Source organism: Eurytemora carolleeae, unplaced genomic scaffold (genome assembly GCF_000591075.1).
Source record: "Eurytemora carolleeae unplaced genomic scaffold, Eaff_2.0 scaffold1952, whole genome shotgun sequence".
NCBI lineage: Eukaryota > Metazoa > Arthropoda > Copepoda > Calanoida > Temoridae > Eurytemora > Eurytemora carolleeae.
In genome coordinates, this window is record NW_019397838.1 from 22,942 (window position 1) to 38,824 (window position 15,883).

The window sequence follows — 15,883 nt, forward strand, 5'->3', positions numbered from 1 at the left end:
TTTACCCTCTAACCAGGCTTTTACTCCTAATTTCAGACTGAAATTTGATATTTTGGTTGATTCGAAATTGTCTTTTTTTTTAACGAGAACTGATAAGCATATGAATGATCCTAAAAGAGAAACTGAACTGACATAAGTTATTTTTACATATAATAAATTTAACTTTTATATTAATTTGAATTGAATGTTTTGAATATTTTTTATTTCAGATGTTAGGTGACATGAAATGATATTAGTGAAAGGGTAAAACAGCAAATGTTAATTTTAATTCATTTAAATTAAAAGTTTCACGATAAAATTAATAAATAGTTTGGTAATTTTCTAGAGAACGATTTTTGGGCTCCCCCCCCCCTCCCCTCCTCCTATCAGTTTTGTAAATGCATCTCATATTTAACATATGGATAAAGTTGGTCATGTGGCCGCAACACTCGGCCCCCTAATATTTCTCAGCCGCGGCGCTCGGTCCCCTAGCCTGTCCTAGTCGCAGCGCTCGGCCCCATAGCCTGTTCTAGCCGCAGCACTCGGCCCCATAGCTGTCCTAGGCGCAGCGCTCGGCCCATTAGCCTGTCCTAGCAGCTGCGCTCGGCTAAGAAGTTGTCCTAACCTAACTCTGAATTAATAGTTATGAATGTGTTTTTGTTGAACACAGTTTAAACCTAGGTCATATACAAAATTGATAGAAATGGGGGCCCCGGTGGGGGAGGGGGGGCGGCAAAAATCGTTCTCTATGACAGACCCAATAGAATTAAAGAGCAATGTTGCGAAGAGAGGATTTCACTCTGTACATAATAGTTTTGTTTACTAGTGGGATGGTTATCTCAGATGACGCAAGAAATGATTCATAATGAATTAGTACACATGACAATATTAAAATCTGTTTCTATAGTTAAAATTAGTTTGGCGTAACTTAAATGTAAAGTTAAGGGTTTCTTTTCGTTCTTGCACACTAATTTTTATTTTATTATATCAAACAGTTCTTTAACAAGAGTTAAGACATTGTATCTGGATTCAGGTCATACACACGTTTTGAAGATTTACTGACTTTTTGAACAAAAAATAATTATCAAATTAATCATCTTCTTTTTTGCTTATTTTTAAGCTAAAACACGAATTATCATTGAGAGAGTTCAGATTTGGGGTTGAGAGAAAAAATTTGTTCTTTTCAGTTTTTGGTTAATATTTTCCCCCTTGGATCCTGACTCGTGGATCCGCATATTTTTGAGGTTCCGGATCCAGGAAGCCAAAATGCTGCGGATTCAATTATTAAAAATTGACAATAAGAAGTAATTCCATGCATGATTCTACCTATGGGATTATGTTTGTCTTTATAGATGAAATCCGTACAAACACTATTTACATTTTTTATTTTAACGCTTTGCTGTAAATAGTCAAGGAAGAAAAGAAACGGCTAAAATGTTTATAATCGCAGCGCTCACCAAGATTCTGGCTGAAAAGTAAGATATATAATAATTATATTAATATACAGGGTTCTCCACAAAGAATGAGATTTTAATGACAACCAAACATCTTTCAAGATTATGATTTAAAGTTCAATTTTTTATATTCTGCCTGAAATTTAGGAAACTATAAACGTAAAAAAAAATTAATAAATTCCATAGACAACTCGCTTAAACCTCATCTTTTGTGTGTAATACTGTATAACAACGATTTTATCATTTTTGAACCAAAACAAGAATGATTCATGCTCTTAAATACTAACGTTTTTGTGCAGGGAAACGAAGAAGTCGTATAACAGCCAGTTGAGAGCGGCCTGCGAGGCTGCGCTGCAAGAGATAAAGGAGAGCGTAGGAGAACAAGGTAAAATAGGAATCGTACTTTTCTCCAAAAAATCATATAGTTAACCCCTGTGGAAAAAACCTTAGATATTTTACTATTATTGTTATGAGGTGGAAAAAGGGTTTCACGAAAAATTTAATGTATCTTAAGATTTTAATTTAATTTTGAGATGCAACTTGGTTCCGAGCTCCGAGATCTTTAATATTTTTTTGTGGTAAATTAATTCAAAATGTTGATTTCAGATGAAGGTGATGGATCATCTGTCCTCCCTGAACCCTGTGATACTTCGAGGATCAGAGCTGATAAATATTTTCTACCCTTCGAATTAGGTAAATTCAAAAATTCTCGGATTAGCAGGGAATTTAATCTTCTTCATCCGGATTTGGAGGAATTTGATCCGGATTCAGATACAATTCATAATCAATTTAAATTTTCTTGATTTTTTTCGAATTTCAAGCGTAAAAAGTAACAAGTTGAAGGCTCGTTTTGTGTATTTTTTTTCCTTTCCTAGATCTTGATCAGGATCAGCAAAACTCTGGATCTAGATCAAAGAAATTGTATCCCTAATGTTGATTGTTGATCCTCATCATCTAATACATTAAAAAAATTTTTTTTTAGTATAATATTGTTTTTGTTAAGCTTGTCAGTCTAAGAGTGCTAAGCTGGTTGTGATCAGCCTGGACGGACTTCAGAAACTTATAGCTTACGGTCATCTTACTGGGAATGAAGTCTGCGTCAGGTTAGTTAGCACCATTTTTACTATTATACGTTTGATTTATTGATTGTATTTTCTTTTCTTCTTAGTTACTATTTTAAATCAAACTGTCGTAATAAAACATTTCGAAATTTGAGTTACAGTGATAACCAGAAAACAATGGAATAAAAAGATGACATAAAATCAATACTTAAGTGTATTTGATGTTGTTACAAAGCAAATAATTTTACTAGACACTAATTTAATCATTATTTAAGTAAAATGGGTCTGCTATCACTGCACAATTGCTGTTTCTCATACTCATTGGACTATTAAAGTCATAACTGAGTCTAAAAGTCGTCTTCCTATTTCAGAGTTTTCTGCCTTCTGGTTATCACTGTATGTCTAAAAGATCTTTAAAAAAATTTCATATTTATTTATTTTTGTTAAGTAATCCGTCCCAGAGGTCGATAGATAAAGTGGTAGAGACCATTTGTGCCTGCTTCTCTGGTCCACATACTGACGAGGGGGTCCAACTACAGATATTAAAGGTAAAGTATAAGATGGAATGGACCATATGCTTCTCTGGTCCACATACTGATGAGGGGGTCCAACTACAGATAAAAAAGGTTAAGTATAAGATGGTAGATACTATATGCTTCTCTGGTCCACATACTGATGATGGGGTCCAACTACAGATGTTAAAGGTAAAGTATAAGATGGTAGGGACCATATGCTTCTCTGGTCCTCATACAGATTTGTTCATATCTTTCCTTTTTTGGTAATCATGGACATGGAGAATAGAGATCAAGTTTTTAGAAGGGGATACGTATACCCCTAGATTCTTGGGGGGGNAACTGTACATAGTGTACAACGATAATGGTAACTGTACATAGTGTACAACGATAATGGTAACTGTACATAGTGTACAACGATAATGGTTACTGTACATAGTGTACAACGATAATGGTTACTGTACATAGTGTACAACGATAATGGTAACTGTACATAGTGTACAACGATAATGGTAACTGTACATAGTGTACAACGATAATGGTTACTGTACATAGTGTACAACGATAATGGTTACTGTACATAGTGTACAACGATAATGTATTTTTATTGTTAAGGCTTTGTTGACAATCCTGACCTCGCAGCATGTCGAGGTTCATGAGGCCAGTCTTCTCAACTCTGTTAGGACCTGTTACAATATCTATCTGGCTTCGAAGAATATGATCAATCAAACCACAGCCAAGGAATAATTCAATCATTTAATCGAAAAAATCAATTATGAACTTTACAACCGAGATGTTGACTACCAAACTAATCAATTATGAACTTAACAACCGAGATGTTGACTACCAAACTAATCAATTATGAACTTAACAACCGAGATGTTGACTACCAAACCAACTGTGTTAATTCATTGATTGATTGATATTTGTGATAGGCAACCTTGAACCAAATTTTATCTGCCATATTTGTTAAAATGGAGAACAAAACTTTAGGCAATGATCAAATTTCAATCAACATCTCTTAAATTACCTTGACTCGGCTATTTTAAAAACCTGTTTTAAAATATTAAGAAAAAAATTTCTCAAATAAAATTGATAGAACATAATACTATTATTATTACAAAATAGAATTCAAAGCAGGTTCCCCTGATACAGAATTGTTTAATTTCGTTAAACTTTTAAGATTTTTTAAAAATGCCTTCATAATAATTGTTAAGGACTTCAACTGTACATAATTATTAGTTAAATAACATATATATATTTTATGATTTTAAATTTAATATAAATATTTCCTAAAAATGTCGATTTCTCTCGTCATAACACCTTATACGGAAAAGACGACCGTAAAATGCCGTGAATCAATTTACAGTTAATGCTGAATGTTAGAATGGCATTTAAATGTATATTTGGAATTTTTTTAATCCACTCCAACAATAATAAAGAAAAATCCGCGAAAAATTTAAAGTTAATAATTTGAAAGCTTAGATTGTTAGTAAACAGGACGTGAAGCTCCCTACAAGTCTAGTCATTTCATTTATGTATTGACGCTTAAAAACTTAAGAAAAGTATGTTTTTGCACTTCACCCAAACCTACTCTATTATCTCTTATTTTGGAATCTACTGTATGTTGTTGAACCTGATTGTTGCAGAAGAAGAGATAGCATCTCCTAAACCTGTTCTAGAGAATCCAGATCATCATCTCAACCTTCTCATGGTCGACTCTATCATAGGAAAATAATTTAAAGAAAAGTTCAATCCGGACCCCCTTCAACATGGGACATTTTCTTCGTTAAATCCAAATTGATATTCAAGTACAATAGGTGGCAACAGAGAAATTGACAAATTATACACGACGTCACAAGTGTCAAATATAAAAAGGAAAACGAAATTTTCTCACATTAGTTGACATGTTTTCCAAGATTAAATAAAAAAGTGTAAAAACAGACAATAAAGAACACATCAAATTGCACTTATTTTACCGTAAGATAAGCACTTTATTATAATTATCACTATTATTAATAATTTTGTCGGACACATAAAGCTATTGACACTTGTGACGTAAGAATACAGCTGTACTGAGAGTGTACAAATTCAACGTTGCCAATTATTGTACTAGAATCTATTTAATTAAAACCTATTAAAAAGATGTAACTTTATTTTAAAAAGGCTTGATGTTTTTCTGTAAGGCGTTTTATCAAAAAATATCTATCTGAGCTTCAGCTGCGGCCGTAAAAGTTAAAAAATTGCAAATTTTTTTATAGCCCACGTTTTAAGTATTCCAGACAGGAAAACAAACCCTTGTTTCTCGCAGAGTTCAACTAAAAAGTAATGTTCATTGTTTATCTAACTTGGTAGAGATGTTTGCTTTTGGCACATTTTGTTATTTACCCTAAAAACCATATTTTAAAAATAGTTTCAGTATCTTAATAATTATTTGATTTGATAAGATGACCTACTGACGGATACAGTTTCAAGAATGGATAAAGATTTTGTTTATAACTTCAAGGAATCTTTAAATATTAATATCAAAGCTTTTCTAAATAAATGTTTCTGGAAAACACCTCAAACGTCCCTTAGATATTTCTAACTTTAATTTACACATCTTAATAAATCCTATATCTGGGGTTTCTTAAAAAAGTCGAAGAAGAATGAGACTTTTTAATTTCAACTAAAATTTAACATGGCCGCAGATAATTTCTTGTACAGCTGATAGTTGACTTCTTAACATGGTTTTTCGATTTAATTCTTTCAACAAGGCGATGCTATTAATATTGGAAAGTTTATTGTTCAGGGCTCCTCGGAAAGTCTGGCAAGCAGTGAGCATGATGCCTCATTACCTAAATTTAATAATATTTATCAGAAAGATGCATTTCTAATATTTAGGTAGAACATTAAACTTTTCCGTTTTGCCCCCTCTACTAAACATGACAGTTGCACAGCTTACTATGTGAGGTCACGCCCCCAATTTCTCAATCATACAATCTACAAAAACCTAAAAAGTCATATGCCGTTTTTTTCCTGCCGAAATATGGTATAGACAATTTATGTTTTGAACTGTTTAGATCTCTATGCAAGTTGTCGATGAAGGCTTTACCAGATGGACCCCCTGATCCCAAATCACATGAACTAAGGTGAAAATACGTTGTGGAAACTTTATGTTGAGACACGGATTAGAAGAGAGTTAGCGTAACGATTGAGATTTAAGTCTGAAGGGAACTGTGACAGGACGGGATTAACGATACATGAATAATATTTAACAAGACGGATAAAGAATCCGGATTAGGGGTCTTTCATGATCTTTTTCTAATTCAGAATCCGGATATGAATTAATGGATGTTGTTAATTTTTTATATTGGTTATTGTAGGTCAAAGACGTTGTCCCTCCAACTACTGTTGAGTGTAGTGCAGAACGCCGGGCACGTGTTCCAGAGCAATGAGATGTTCATATCAGCGGTCAAACAATACCTTTGCGTTACTTTATCTAAGGTAAGCGTTAAATTATTGAATGTTATTGTTATTTTAATTTTTCTTGTATTGTCTTTATTATTGGAGTCAATATTATTATTACGAACTTTAGCAGTGCTATTATTATAATTGACAATGTCATAATTGGCATAATCATCCCCGATCATTTTTACCGGTATGATAAGCATCGTTTCATCGATTTTGTCAGCATAGACATTCTCATCATTGGAATTGTCATCATATTGTCATACTCATCATTATTGACATCATGCTTCCATTGTTATCATCGCCATTTTAATCATTAGTTTATATTTTCATCAATAATCTTTATTTTGAATGTTGATGTTGATGTTGATGTTGATGTTGATGTTGATGTTGATGTTGATGTTGATGTTGATGTTGATGTTGATGTTGATGTTGATGTTGATGTTGATGTAGAACGGAGTTTCCAACGTGAACGAGGTGTTTGAGTTGAGCCTGGATATCTTCCTCTCCCTCCTCATCAAGTTTAAAACACATCTCAAATCTCAAATTGAGATTTTCTTCAAGGAAAATCATTTTAACTTATTATGGGACATGGAGATTCTTAAATCAAAATCCTGATTTTATGATACATACAGATATGTGTCTACTGCATTAAAAACATGTAGCCTTACAGTTTCCTCTAGGTTTTAATTTTAAAATTTCGTTGTGTTTCATATTAAAGATGTTAATTACTCTCTTAAATGCATTTTCCCAAGCATCAACTTTCCAATGGTATTTTCCCCAGTGATATTCCCAAATGTACAATTTCCCAAGCGGCAACTTCCCAATTCTGTCCTAGTTGCAGCGCTCTGCCCCATCTTGTATAACCGTAGCGCTTGGCCCCCTAGCCCATCCTAGCCGCAACCCTTGGCCCACAACTGCAGCCTGCGGCGCCTCAGAAAGCCTAACATAACCTTTGGGAAGTTGCTGCTAGGGAAATTGTACATTTGGGAAGTTTCCATATAGAAAAATGTCAATTGAAAAGTCACCCTTGGGAAAATGCTTTGGGAAAATGCCTTTGGGAAAAAAACCTAACACCATATGAAAGAATCAGAATCATTTCCCAATAAATATTAAAATTAAAATTTGATTTGAATATTCAGGAGATATTCTTAAATATTTTGGAAACCAATACTTCTAGCTTTCAACATAAATGGCTTGTCATACAGGTAGATAATTTACATACAAACTTTAAAAGGCTTGTCGATGTCATTTAAAGTGATTAGTGACCCTCCATTTAAAGGGATTAGTGAGCCTCCATTTAAAGGGATTAATGACCCTCCATTTTAAGTGATTAGTGACCCTCCGTTTAAAGTGATTAGTAAGCCTCCATTTAAAGTGATTAGTGACCCTCAATTTAAAGGGATTAGTGAGCCTCCATTTAAAGGGATTAATGACCCTCCATTTAAAGTGATTAGTGACCCTCCGTTTAAAGTGATTAGTAAGCCTCCATTTAAAGTGATTAGTGACCTTCCATTTAGAAAGTTACATGTCTGAATCTATAAGGTGCTTCTTAAAACTTTGTTCTATCTGGAAATTTAATCTTTTAATTGCGGTTTCTCTCTAGTGAATTACGGGGTTATCCAGAATTTCCTAAACCTCTTCTTCAGCGGCAGGGGAATTAGCGCTAGGGAGTTTTCCCCTTTATTTATTTATTTTTGGGTGACGTGTGCACATAATCTTGACCAGGAGTGAATATTTACGTACTCCCCCCCTGATTTTTTTTTAAAATGTTAGATAGCTCTGTGTGGAGCAACATTTGTTTACGGGTTTATTCGCTGAAATGGGGAAAATAAATGAAAATTTGGATAAAAAGTAGCAAAAAGAGGTTTTTCATACAACCCTCCTCCCGAAATTTCGAAAATAATTTCCCCCCCTTCATATAGTTTAAAACCTAGGCACTAACCCGTATTTGCGACGACTCCCAGAGTGTTGTCGACATCTACGTGAACTACGACTGCGACCTGGCCGCTGCCAATATATTCGAGAGGTTAATCAACAACCTGTCCAAGCTAGGTCAGGGTAGAGCAGCACTGGACCTTGGGGTGACCATGATACAGGTTAATTATTCTTATTTTTAAACATGCAATGTGCAATGTTCAGTGTGCAATGTGCAATGTGAACCTCCCTTATTTTGATAAAAATGATAATAACGAATTGTTTTTGTATAAACACTAATTTTTTACTTTGTTGATTTTTGCTAGAAATTAAATTCTTTATTATAATCTTGAAAAATATTTTCCTTATACTTTGATTTGTGTCTCCTGTACTTTTTTTCAAACATTCTTTTATATTTTAAATCCAGTTTTAATGTGTCTTGTTTAGGAGAAATCTATCCGAATAAAAGGGTTGGAATGCCTGGTTGCTATTCTCAAATGTATGGTGGAGTGGATTAAGGTCAAATTTAACTAATCTCTTTTAGATAATTGCTTTGCTAAAAAAAATTGCGATTTTTAGAGACGTCAAGAATATCCTGTGTACTGTTCATATCTAAATGATTTTAGGTTTTTTTTCGCCATCTTTAATATACGAAATAAACCAAGGAAGAAAATATCATTATTAAAGAAATGACGCTTTATCCCAGAAATAATTGGTTTATATCACAATTTACTTTAGTGTCCTTCCACAAACTGCAGTACAATTATATTGTTGCTTTCATATCCTAATTATTTAATTTCCAGATCCGAAGAAGAAGTAGGGGACGGGGGGGGGTCCTGTCAATGAACCATGGGTTGTTCCCAGGCCACCCGTTATATGTCATTATATCAGTACGCGAGGAAGGACGGGCAATATGTCATTCTTTGTATTAGTTCTTCCATCATTATAAAATCTCTTTTGAGCTCAACGTAACATAAATATATTGACCTACAGGATATGTACTTTGACTGTTGGTTGAAGTATAATGTTAATAATAATAATAATTTCAGGATTTGTATGTCAGTCCGCATACTCAGAGTAATCTATCTTCAGATCATAAATCAGACAAGGAATCTAAACAACAAATATTTATTTGGGAATTTAAATAACATAAGTTTTGTTAAACAGCTGGTATTCTATATAATACAGCTCTTCGCTAATAAATATATATATATATATATTTGTCCGCTATAGCTGGTCAAACGGCTGGACCGAATGGCCGAGGGGTAGGTTAAAAAATTCTAATTTTTTTGTTCAAAAATCGATTTTTTAAAAACTCGTTTCTTTTTTAAAATTCACGGGCAACGCCGGGCACTTATGCTAGTTTCAGTTTTAAATCTTGAGAGAATTTGCTCAAGCTTTAACCAAGGACCAGGCTATTTTCATTTAAATCTGGGTAAATATTCAGGAATTAATTATTTAACCCTTTTTTTTCGCCTGATCATAGTTAACATTTCAAAGTAGCGGGATATGGCTCCGATGTCGGGTCTAAGCTCTTCAAATAGAGATTTACGAGATCCTAGACGATCCACAAGTTGGGTCGTCAACAACAAAAACCAGCAACATCAAAGAATAAAAGTCATCTCGAGTTTAACTTCTGTATTGTAGGACCTCCCTTAAAGCCATATTTTATTTGATTTCCTTTGTTCTTATATTTGTTGGTTAGGATAAGCTGAAGGGTAGCAGTAGCTCGAGTGAGCTGAGTAAGGAGGATGTGGAGAAGATCCAGAGCTTGAAACAGCAGAAGGAGATCCTGGAACACGGGATTAATATGTTTAATCAGAAACCTAAGAAAGGATTAGATTTTCTACAGAAGCGTGGACTTGTGGGTAGGTTTAGTCTTTACAGGGTTATAGCGGGGGGTGTTTTTATCATTGTCATCACAAATATTCACCAATTATATTTTTATTTTGTAGTGGTGTGGGGCCGGATATAACAGAATTTATACAGCAAAAAGTGCGTAAACATTATATTCTGTAAACTTGCAGTACGTTGTAAATCATAAATTATTTTGTGTTTTTAACTTAGACATAATGATATTATTCATTGAAACTGCGTTTCAATTGAAAACTTAACATGATTTGCTTAAATCATGCGACATAAGCTATAAAATATGCGCAGAGATAAATTTACTGCGTTAGATCTTTTCTCTTTTAATCCTTTTAATATGTACGATAAATTGTGCGATAAATACAAATACGATGGTCTTAATTATGTGATACCATTAACATCGTATGAATTGAATTACGTCAATTTCTGTTAACCTTGTAACCTTAAGCTATTGAATAAAGTGAGTTGATTGAGACTCTGCTTTTGATTACGTTATCAGAAGCATAGTAAGCTTGGAACAAAGCTTTGGTTCTCGTTGAAACATACGAGCGGAGATCTTTGCTAGTTGATTTAGCATTGAATCGAATATAGCTTGAAAGATAGCTTTGGTTCTCGTTGAAACATACGAGCGGAGATCTTTGCTAGTTGATTTAGCATTGAATCGAATATAGCTTGAAAGATAGCTTTGGTTCTCGTTGAAACATACGAGCGGAGATCTTTGCTAGTTGATTTAGCATTGAATCGAATATAGCTTGAAAGATAGCTTGGGTTCTCGTTGAAACATACGAGCTAGATTTTGCCTTGATAATTGACAATTGAATCGAATATAGCTTGAAAAATAGCTTGGGGCCTCGCTGAGTTATACGACTTGAGATTTGGACTGTGTGTCCTTTAAAACCGGAGTGTTAAGCCTGGTTGAGATATTGCTTGTGTGGAATCGGAGAATTAGTCCTGGTTGATCTTGGTAACGGGTAGACCTGGATAGATATGTTTTGAGTAAAATTGTTATGGAGTAGGTATTTGCTACATCCAATCCTTTCTTATTCGCCCCCCTCACCCTAAATAAAAATCAAGATTCAAAGGGGAAAATTTTAATTTTTGGTTATGTGTAGGTGGATTTTTGAGTGATCCAGTTTTATATGTATTTTATTTCTTCATAAATCCAACTTGTGTGTTTAGGAACAGAAGTGAAAGAGGTGGCAGAGTTTCTGAGCAAGGACGATATGCGTTTAGACAGGACAATCATTGGAGACTTCCTGGGAGACCCGGATCCCTTCAACAGGTCCGTGATGTACACCTACGTGGACATGTTGGACTTCTCTGGGAAGGACTTGGTGCAGGCTCTCAGGTTGGGTAATTTAACAATTTTTATCCTGTATGGACGTTAGGAGACTAACATAATATTTTAATCTTTATTGGATGAACAATGTTGAAAAACTTATTTTGAAATCTTATAAATTGTGTTGACATTTTCTTGTTAGTTTGTATTGTAGAAATCAACTCTCTCGTAAAAAAAAATTTAAACACTCAACTTTAAGATGGATAAACAAAGATTTCTCTTCGATAGATGTTGAGAGATGTGAGTAGAACAACCCTTAAAGTCTGCTCTGTTTTGATTTAATCGTTTTCAATTGCATGTGGCAGTTATTAAATTTCCGTGAACAATTCCTTTTATTGGATTTTTTCTAGATTTTTCCTGGAAGGATTCCGACTTCCTGGAGAGGCGCAGAAAGTTGATCGTCTCATGGAGAAGTTTGCGTCAAGATACTGCGAGTGCAATCCAAATCAGGTAAGGAGTATATTCCTTGTAAGGATCTTCACATAGGATTTGGGACCTATATATATTTAGGCGCCATATCGAGTACGGGCCTTTCAGATCTTGATATTATTATTATTTTGCAAGAATTTTCCAACTTAATTGCGTATTTTCTAGGGAATATTTGCGTCAGCTGACACTGCGTATGTTCTGGCCTTCTCCATAATAATGTTAACAACCGATCTACACTCCGCCCAGGCACCCTTGAACAACTAATTCAAACTAATTTTCCTCATTTAGATTATTTTATAGAATATATGAAATCAAGCTTTCCTGTTTTTTTTTACTTCTTGCTTATTTAAATCTTCTAAAGATAAAAACCCTCGAGTTGAGAGGAGTATATATTTTCCAAGGTCTTCCAGGTTGAATAATTTCCGAAACTTTTAAGAAACAATTAAGTTGAACTAAACCATATAAAAATTATTATCTTTTAGAATTGTTTCCGCTTCGCCTCGTATAATTATTATTATCCTTGAAGTTGTATCTGGAATATAGGTGAAGCATAAGATGAGTAAAGAAGCATTTATCAGGAATAATCGAGGAATAAACGATTCCGAGGATCTACCACCTGAATACCTTTCCAGTATTTACGATCAGATTGAAGAATCAGGAACTAACAATAAAACAAGATTCAACTATTGAAAAAATATCAGAATGGGGGGGGGGGGAATGATTTGTACATGAAATTGGTCATAAATTATTTTTTATGCTGTCATATTTTTCTTCTAATATTCTACCTTAAAGCGGTTTTAGAAGTTTTTTTCTCAACATTTTTCTTTAGTTTGATATACTTAAAATAATATTGCTCTCAGCTTGGGCAATCAAGGGATAAACCCTGGAAACAAATTATAAATCACAAATCGTTTAATTTATTGTTAAATGTGTGAAGAAATAAAGATGAAAGGATTTGGAAAGGATAGTAGATCTCAACAAGTTAACCAGGTAATCTCAGAATATAGATGAAAGGTTTGGAAAGGATAGTAGATCTCAACAAGTTAACCAGGTAATCTCAGAGATACAGATGAAAGGTTTGGAAAGGATAGTATATCTCTACAAGTTAACCAGGTAATCTCAGAGATATAAATGAAAGGTTTGGAAAGGATAGTATATCTCTACAAGTTAACCAGGTAATCTCAGAGATATAGATGAAAGGTTTGGAAAGGAAAGTAGATCTCAAAAAGTAAAATCTCAGAGATATAAATGAAAGGTTTGGAAAGGATAGTATATCTCTACAAGTTAACCAGGTAATCTCAGAGATATAGATGAAAGGTTTGGAAAGGAAAGTAGATCTCAAAAAGTAAAATCTCAGAGATATTAATGAAGGGTTTGGAAAGGATTGTAGATCTCAAAAAAAATCAAATCCCAGAGATATTAATGAAGGGTTTGGAATTATAGAAATCTAGAATTATTGTTTATAAGTAAATTACGGAGTTATTTTTGGTCACTAATTTTGGATTGGTAGATCTGAAGGACAATCTAAGACCAAAGTCTTGGACAAAGTCTTACATGCAAACTTGAAAGACTTAAGCCCAAGATTCCAGAAGAAATGTCGCGCGACTTTGCATTTTTCGAGATATATACTATAAACAAAATTCTCTTACGACCCAGTTAATAGTAGTTTGATAGTTTTTTCTTAATTAAATATTTTGATAATTAAATAATTCTAGGGTAAATCTATTGACCAGAAGAAGAAGCAACTGCTGTGGAATATAGAACTGGAGAGTATCAGTCAAACCGCCAAGGAAATCTATCCATTTATTTAATCGTAAACTGATCCGGAATTCAGCTACGGTTTGAATTTTTTAAAGGGACGTAAAGAGTTGAATGTCCTATTCACAATGTCCTGATCTCGACTCGACTCAAGTGTAAACTGTAGAGTGTACTTGAGTTTCTCGGCACTTATATTTCAGATGGAAAATGAGATTATCTCCCCACATCCTTTATCATATGAAGGTTTAAAGGATACCATTGTAAATTGAACATGCCCTTAAAATATTGCAGGGTCACTCGAAGTCACGTCTCTTCATTCTTAAAATACTTCTCAAATGTACATCTTATACATTTGACTTTTTAGCATTTAAACCAATCCAATAAATGATATGAAAATAGGCCTTGATGGAGTCTGCCAGTCATGTGAAGCAGAATTTCACAACCGCAACAGATGAAATCTATGTCAAGCATATGTTTAAGATTGCCTGGACACCTCTCCTTGCTGCCTTCAGTGTTGGCCTTCAAGTATGTAAATGTTAACTCTAATTATTACACAAATGTATTCTGTAACCAATGTGTATGAAAATTTCGCGTATAATTAAAAATGGCGACTAATACAAAATGGCGGCGTTAATTTCTGAGAAATTCTGTAATCTGCGTAATTTCCGACTCGAGAAAGAAAACTATTTTTAAAGAAACCTTCGGTCAGATTTGATAATAATTTCTGATTATCTAGGATTGTGATGAACCTGAGATATCTCTTCTGTGTCTGGAGGGTATCCGTTGTGCTATCCGTATCTCCTGTATATTCCACCTAGAGTTGGAGCGGAATGCATTTGTGCAGGAAAATATTGATTATTTCTTTCAAATCATTAATGGTAAAAGATGTTGTGGGGTTCGTAAGTATGTAAAAGACTTGTTAAGAAATATCCGTCAAATAGGAAAACATTTGCAAAAGTTCAAAAGTAGTCAAACCTTTTCGTTTTAAACAATTTTTTAAAATAAGTTATTTTAACTTTTAAACAAATTTGAGAAATAATTTAATATTGTTGGTTAGGCTCTTGCACGGTTTACCCTACTAACAGCAAACTCCTCAGGAATTTAGAATAAAATTTAACATAAATTGAAATAGGGGTAGGGGGGGGGGGGGGCAGACTCTTGTTTTAAAAGATTAGAAATTTTAATACATGCTTCAAAACTCGGTCATCAAAGTTGCTTCGCTAGACAGCATAATTGGCTTAGTGTATTGTATAAGTGCCATCAATAATTCTATAAAGTATAAAGTCTAACATTAAAAAAAGTCATTGGAAGGTACGGTCATTTTCTTTTCTCTGCTTAAATAAAGGTTAAAGGGAAATTTTAAGATTGAGTAAAATTCCGTTAACCATTCCTTTTTTTGAATAAAAATATTATTATGATTGATGGCTATTCATTCTTCAGGGGAAGAATTGATATAGGATGGGGGGGATTATTTCCTAAAAATGTATCATTTTCTCTCAGACAAAGGAATTGACTCTTTGCCACAAACTCTAATTTTCTAATCCCAATATAGGGTTTCCATTCGCAAAACTTTTGCGCAATTTTTGCGGAACGAAACGCAAATATATTTTTTGATCTAACAAAAGTCATAGTTTGAAATTTCAAAAGTTTACGACGTTGGAATCCAAAGATATAGGGATTTGAAAATCAGAGTTTGTTGCAAAGAGTCAATTCCTTTCCATTGATTCTAATTTGTCTGAGAGTAAATGAATTCCTTTGTAAAAAATAACAAATTATTTATTATTTATTATTATTTTTAAAAGGGCGGAATTAAATTTTATAAAGGAATGAACATTTTTATGAATTTATATTTTGATTGATGATATTTATTCTGGTGTATGGTTTAGTAACCGAGATGAAGAGTAAGAATATTGATACTATTAAAACCTTGATATCAGTGGCGCACACGGATGGAAACTATTTAGGAAAATACTCGAATATTTTAGCGTCACAGTCAGACTTGCCATTACGCTAAACGCGTCATTTATCCTTCTCTCATTCTCTGTAAATTTAATCAAAAGAAACCACTCTCTTGGAACTTGAGGAGATTGATGAGGCTCATAGGATTCACTAGTC

General features: G+C 33.7%; 1 protein-coding gene across 1 annotated transcript; it reads left to right on the top strand.

Annotated features, from left to right (window-relative positions):
* Positions 1 to 163: 163 nt before the first annotated feature.
* On the top strand, positions 164 to 15,797 carry LOC111716069 (brefeldin A-inhibited guanine nucleotide-exchange protein 1). The gene is made up of 29 exons (XM_023491479.1): positions 164 to 243; positions 1,389 to 1,454; positions 1,733 to 1,818; positions 2,040 to 2,126; positions 2,437 to 2,536; positions 2,943 to 3,042; positions 3,622 to 3,747; positions 3,942 to 3,999; positions 4,656 to 4,736; positions 5,454 to 5,512; positions 5,798 to 5,889; positions 6,069 to 6,137; positions 6,372 to 6,492; positions 6,910 to 7,020; positions 7,599 to 7,664; positions 8,394 to 8,555; positions 8,821 to 8,892; positions 9,423 to 9,482; positions 10,079 to 10,241; positions 11,422 to 11,590; positions 11,932 to 12,031; positions 12,176 to 12,256; positions 12,554 to 12,668; positions 12,948 to 13,000; positions 13,726 to 13,800; positions 14,168 to 14,293; positions 14,505 to 14,612; positions 14,826 to 14,865; positions 15,655 to 15,797. Exons 1-29 carry the CDS (start codon positions 227 to 229, stop codon positions 15,780 to 15,782), a joined length of 2,691 nt encoding a protein of 896 aa, XP_023347247.1. The 5' UTR covers positions 164 to 226; the 3' UTR covers positions 15,783 to 15,797.
* The last annotated feature ends 86 nt before the right edge of the window (positions 15,798 to 15,883 follow it).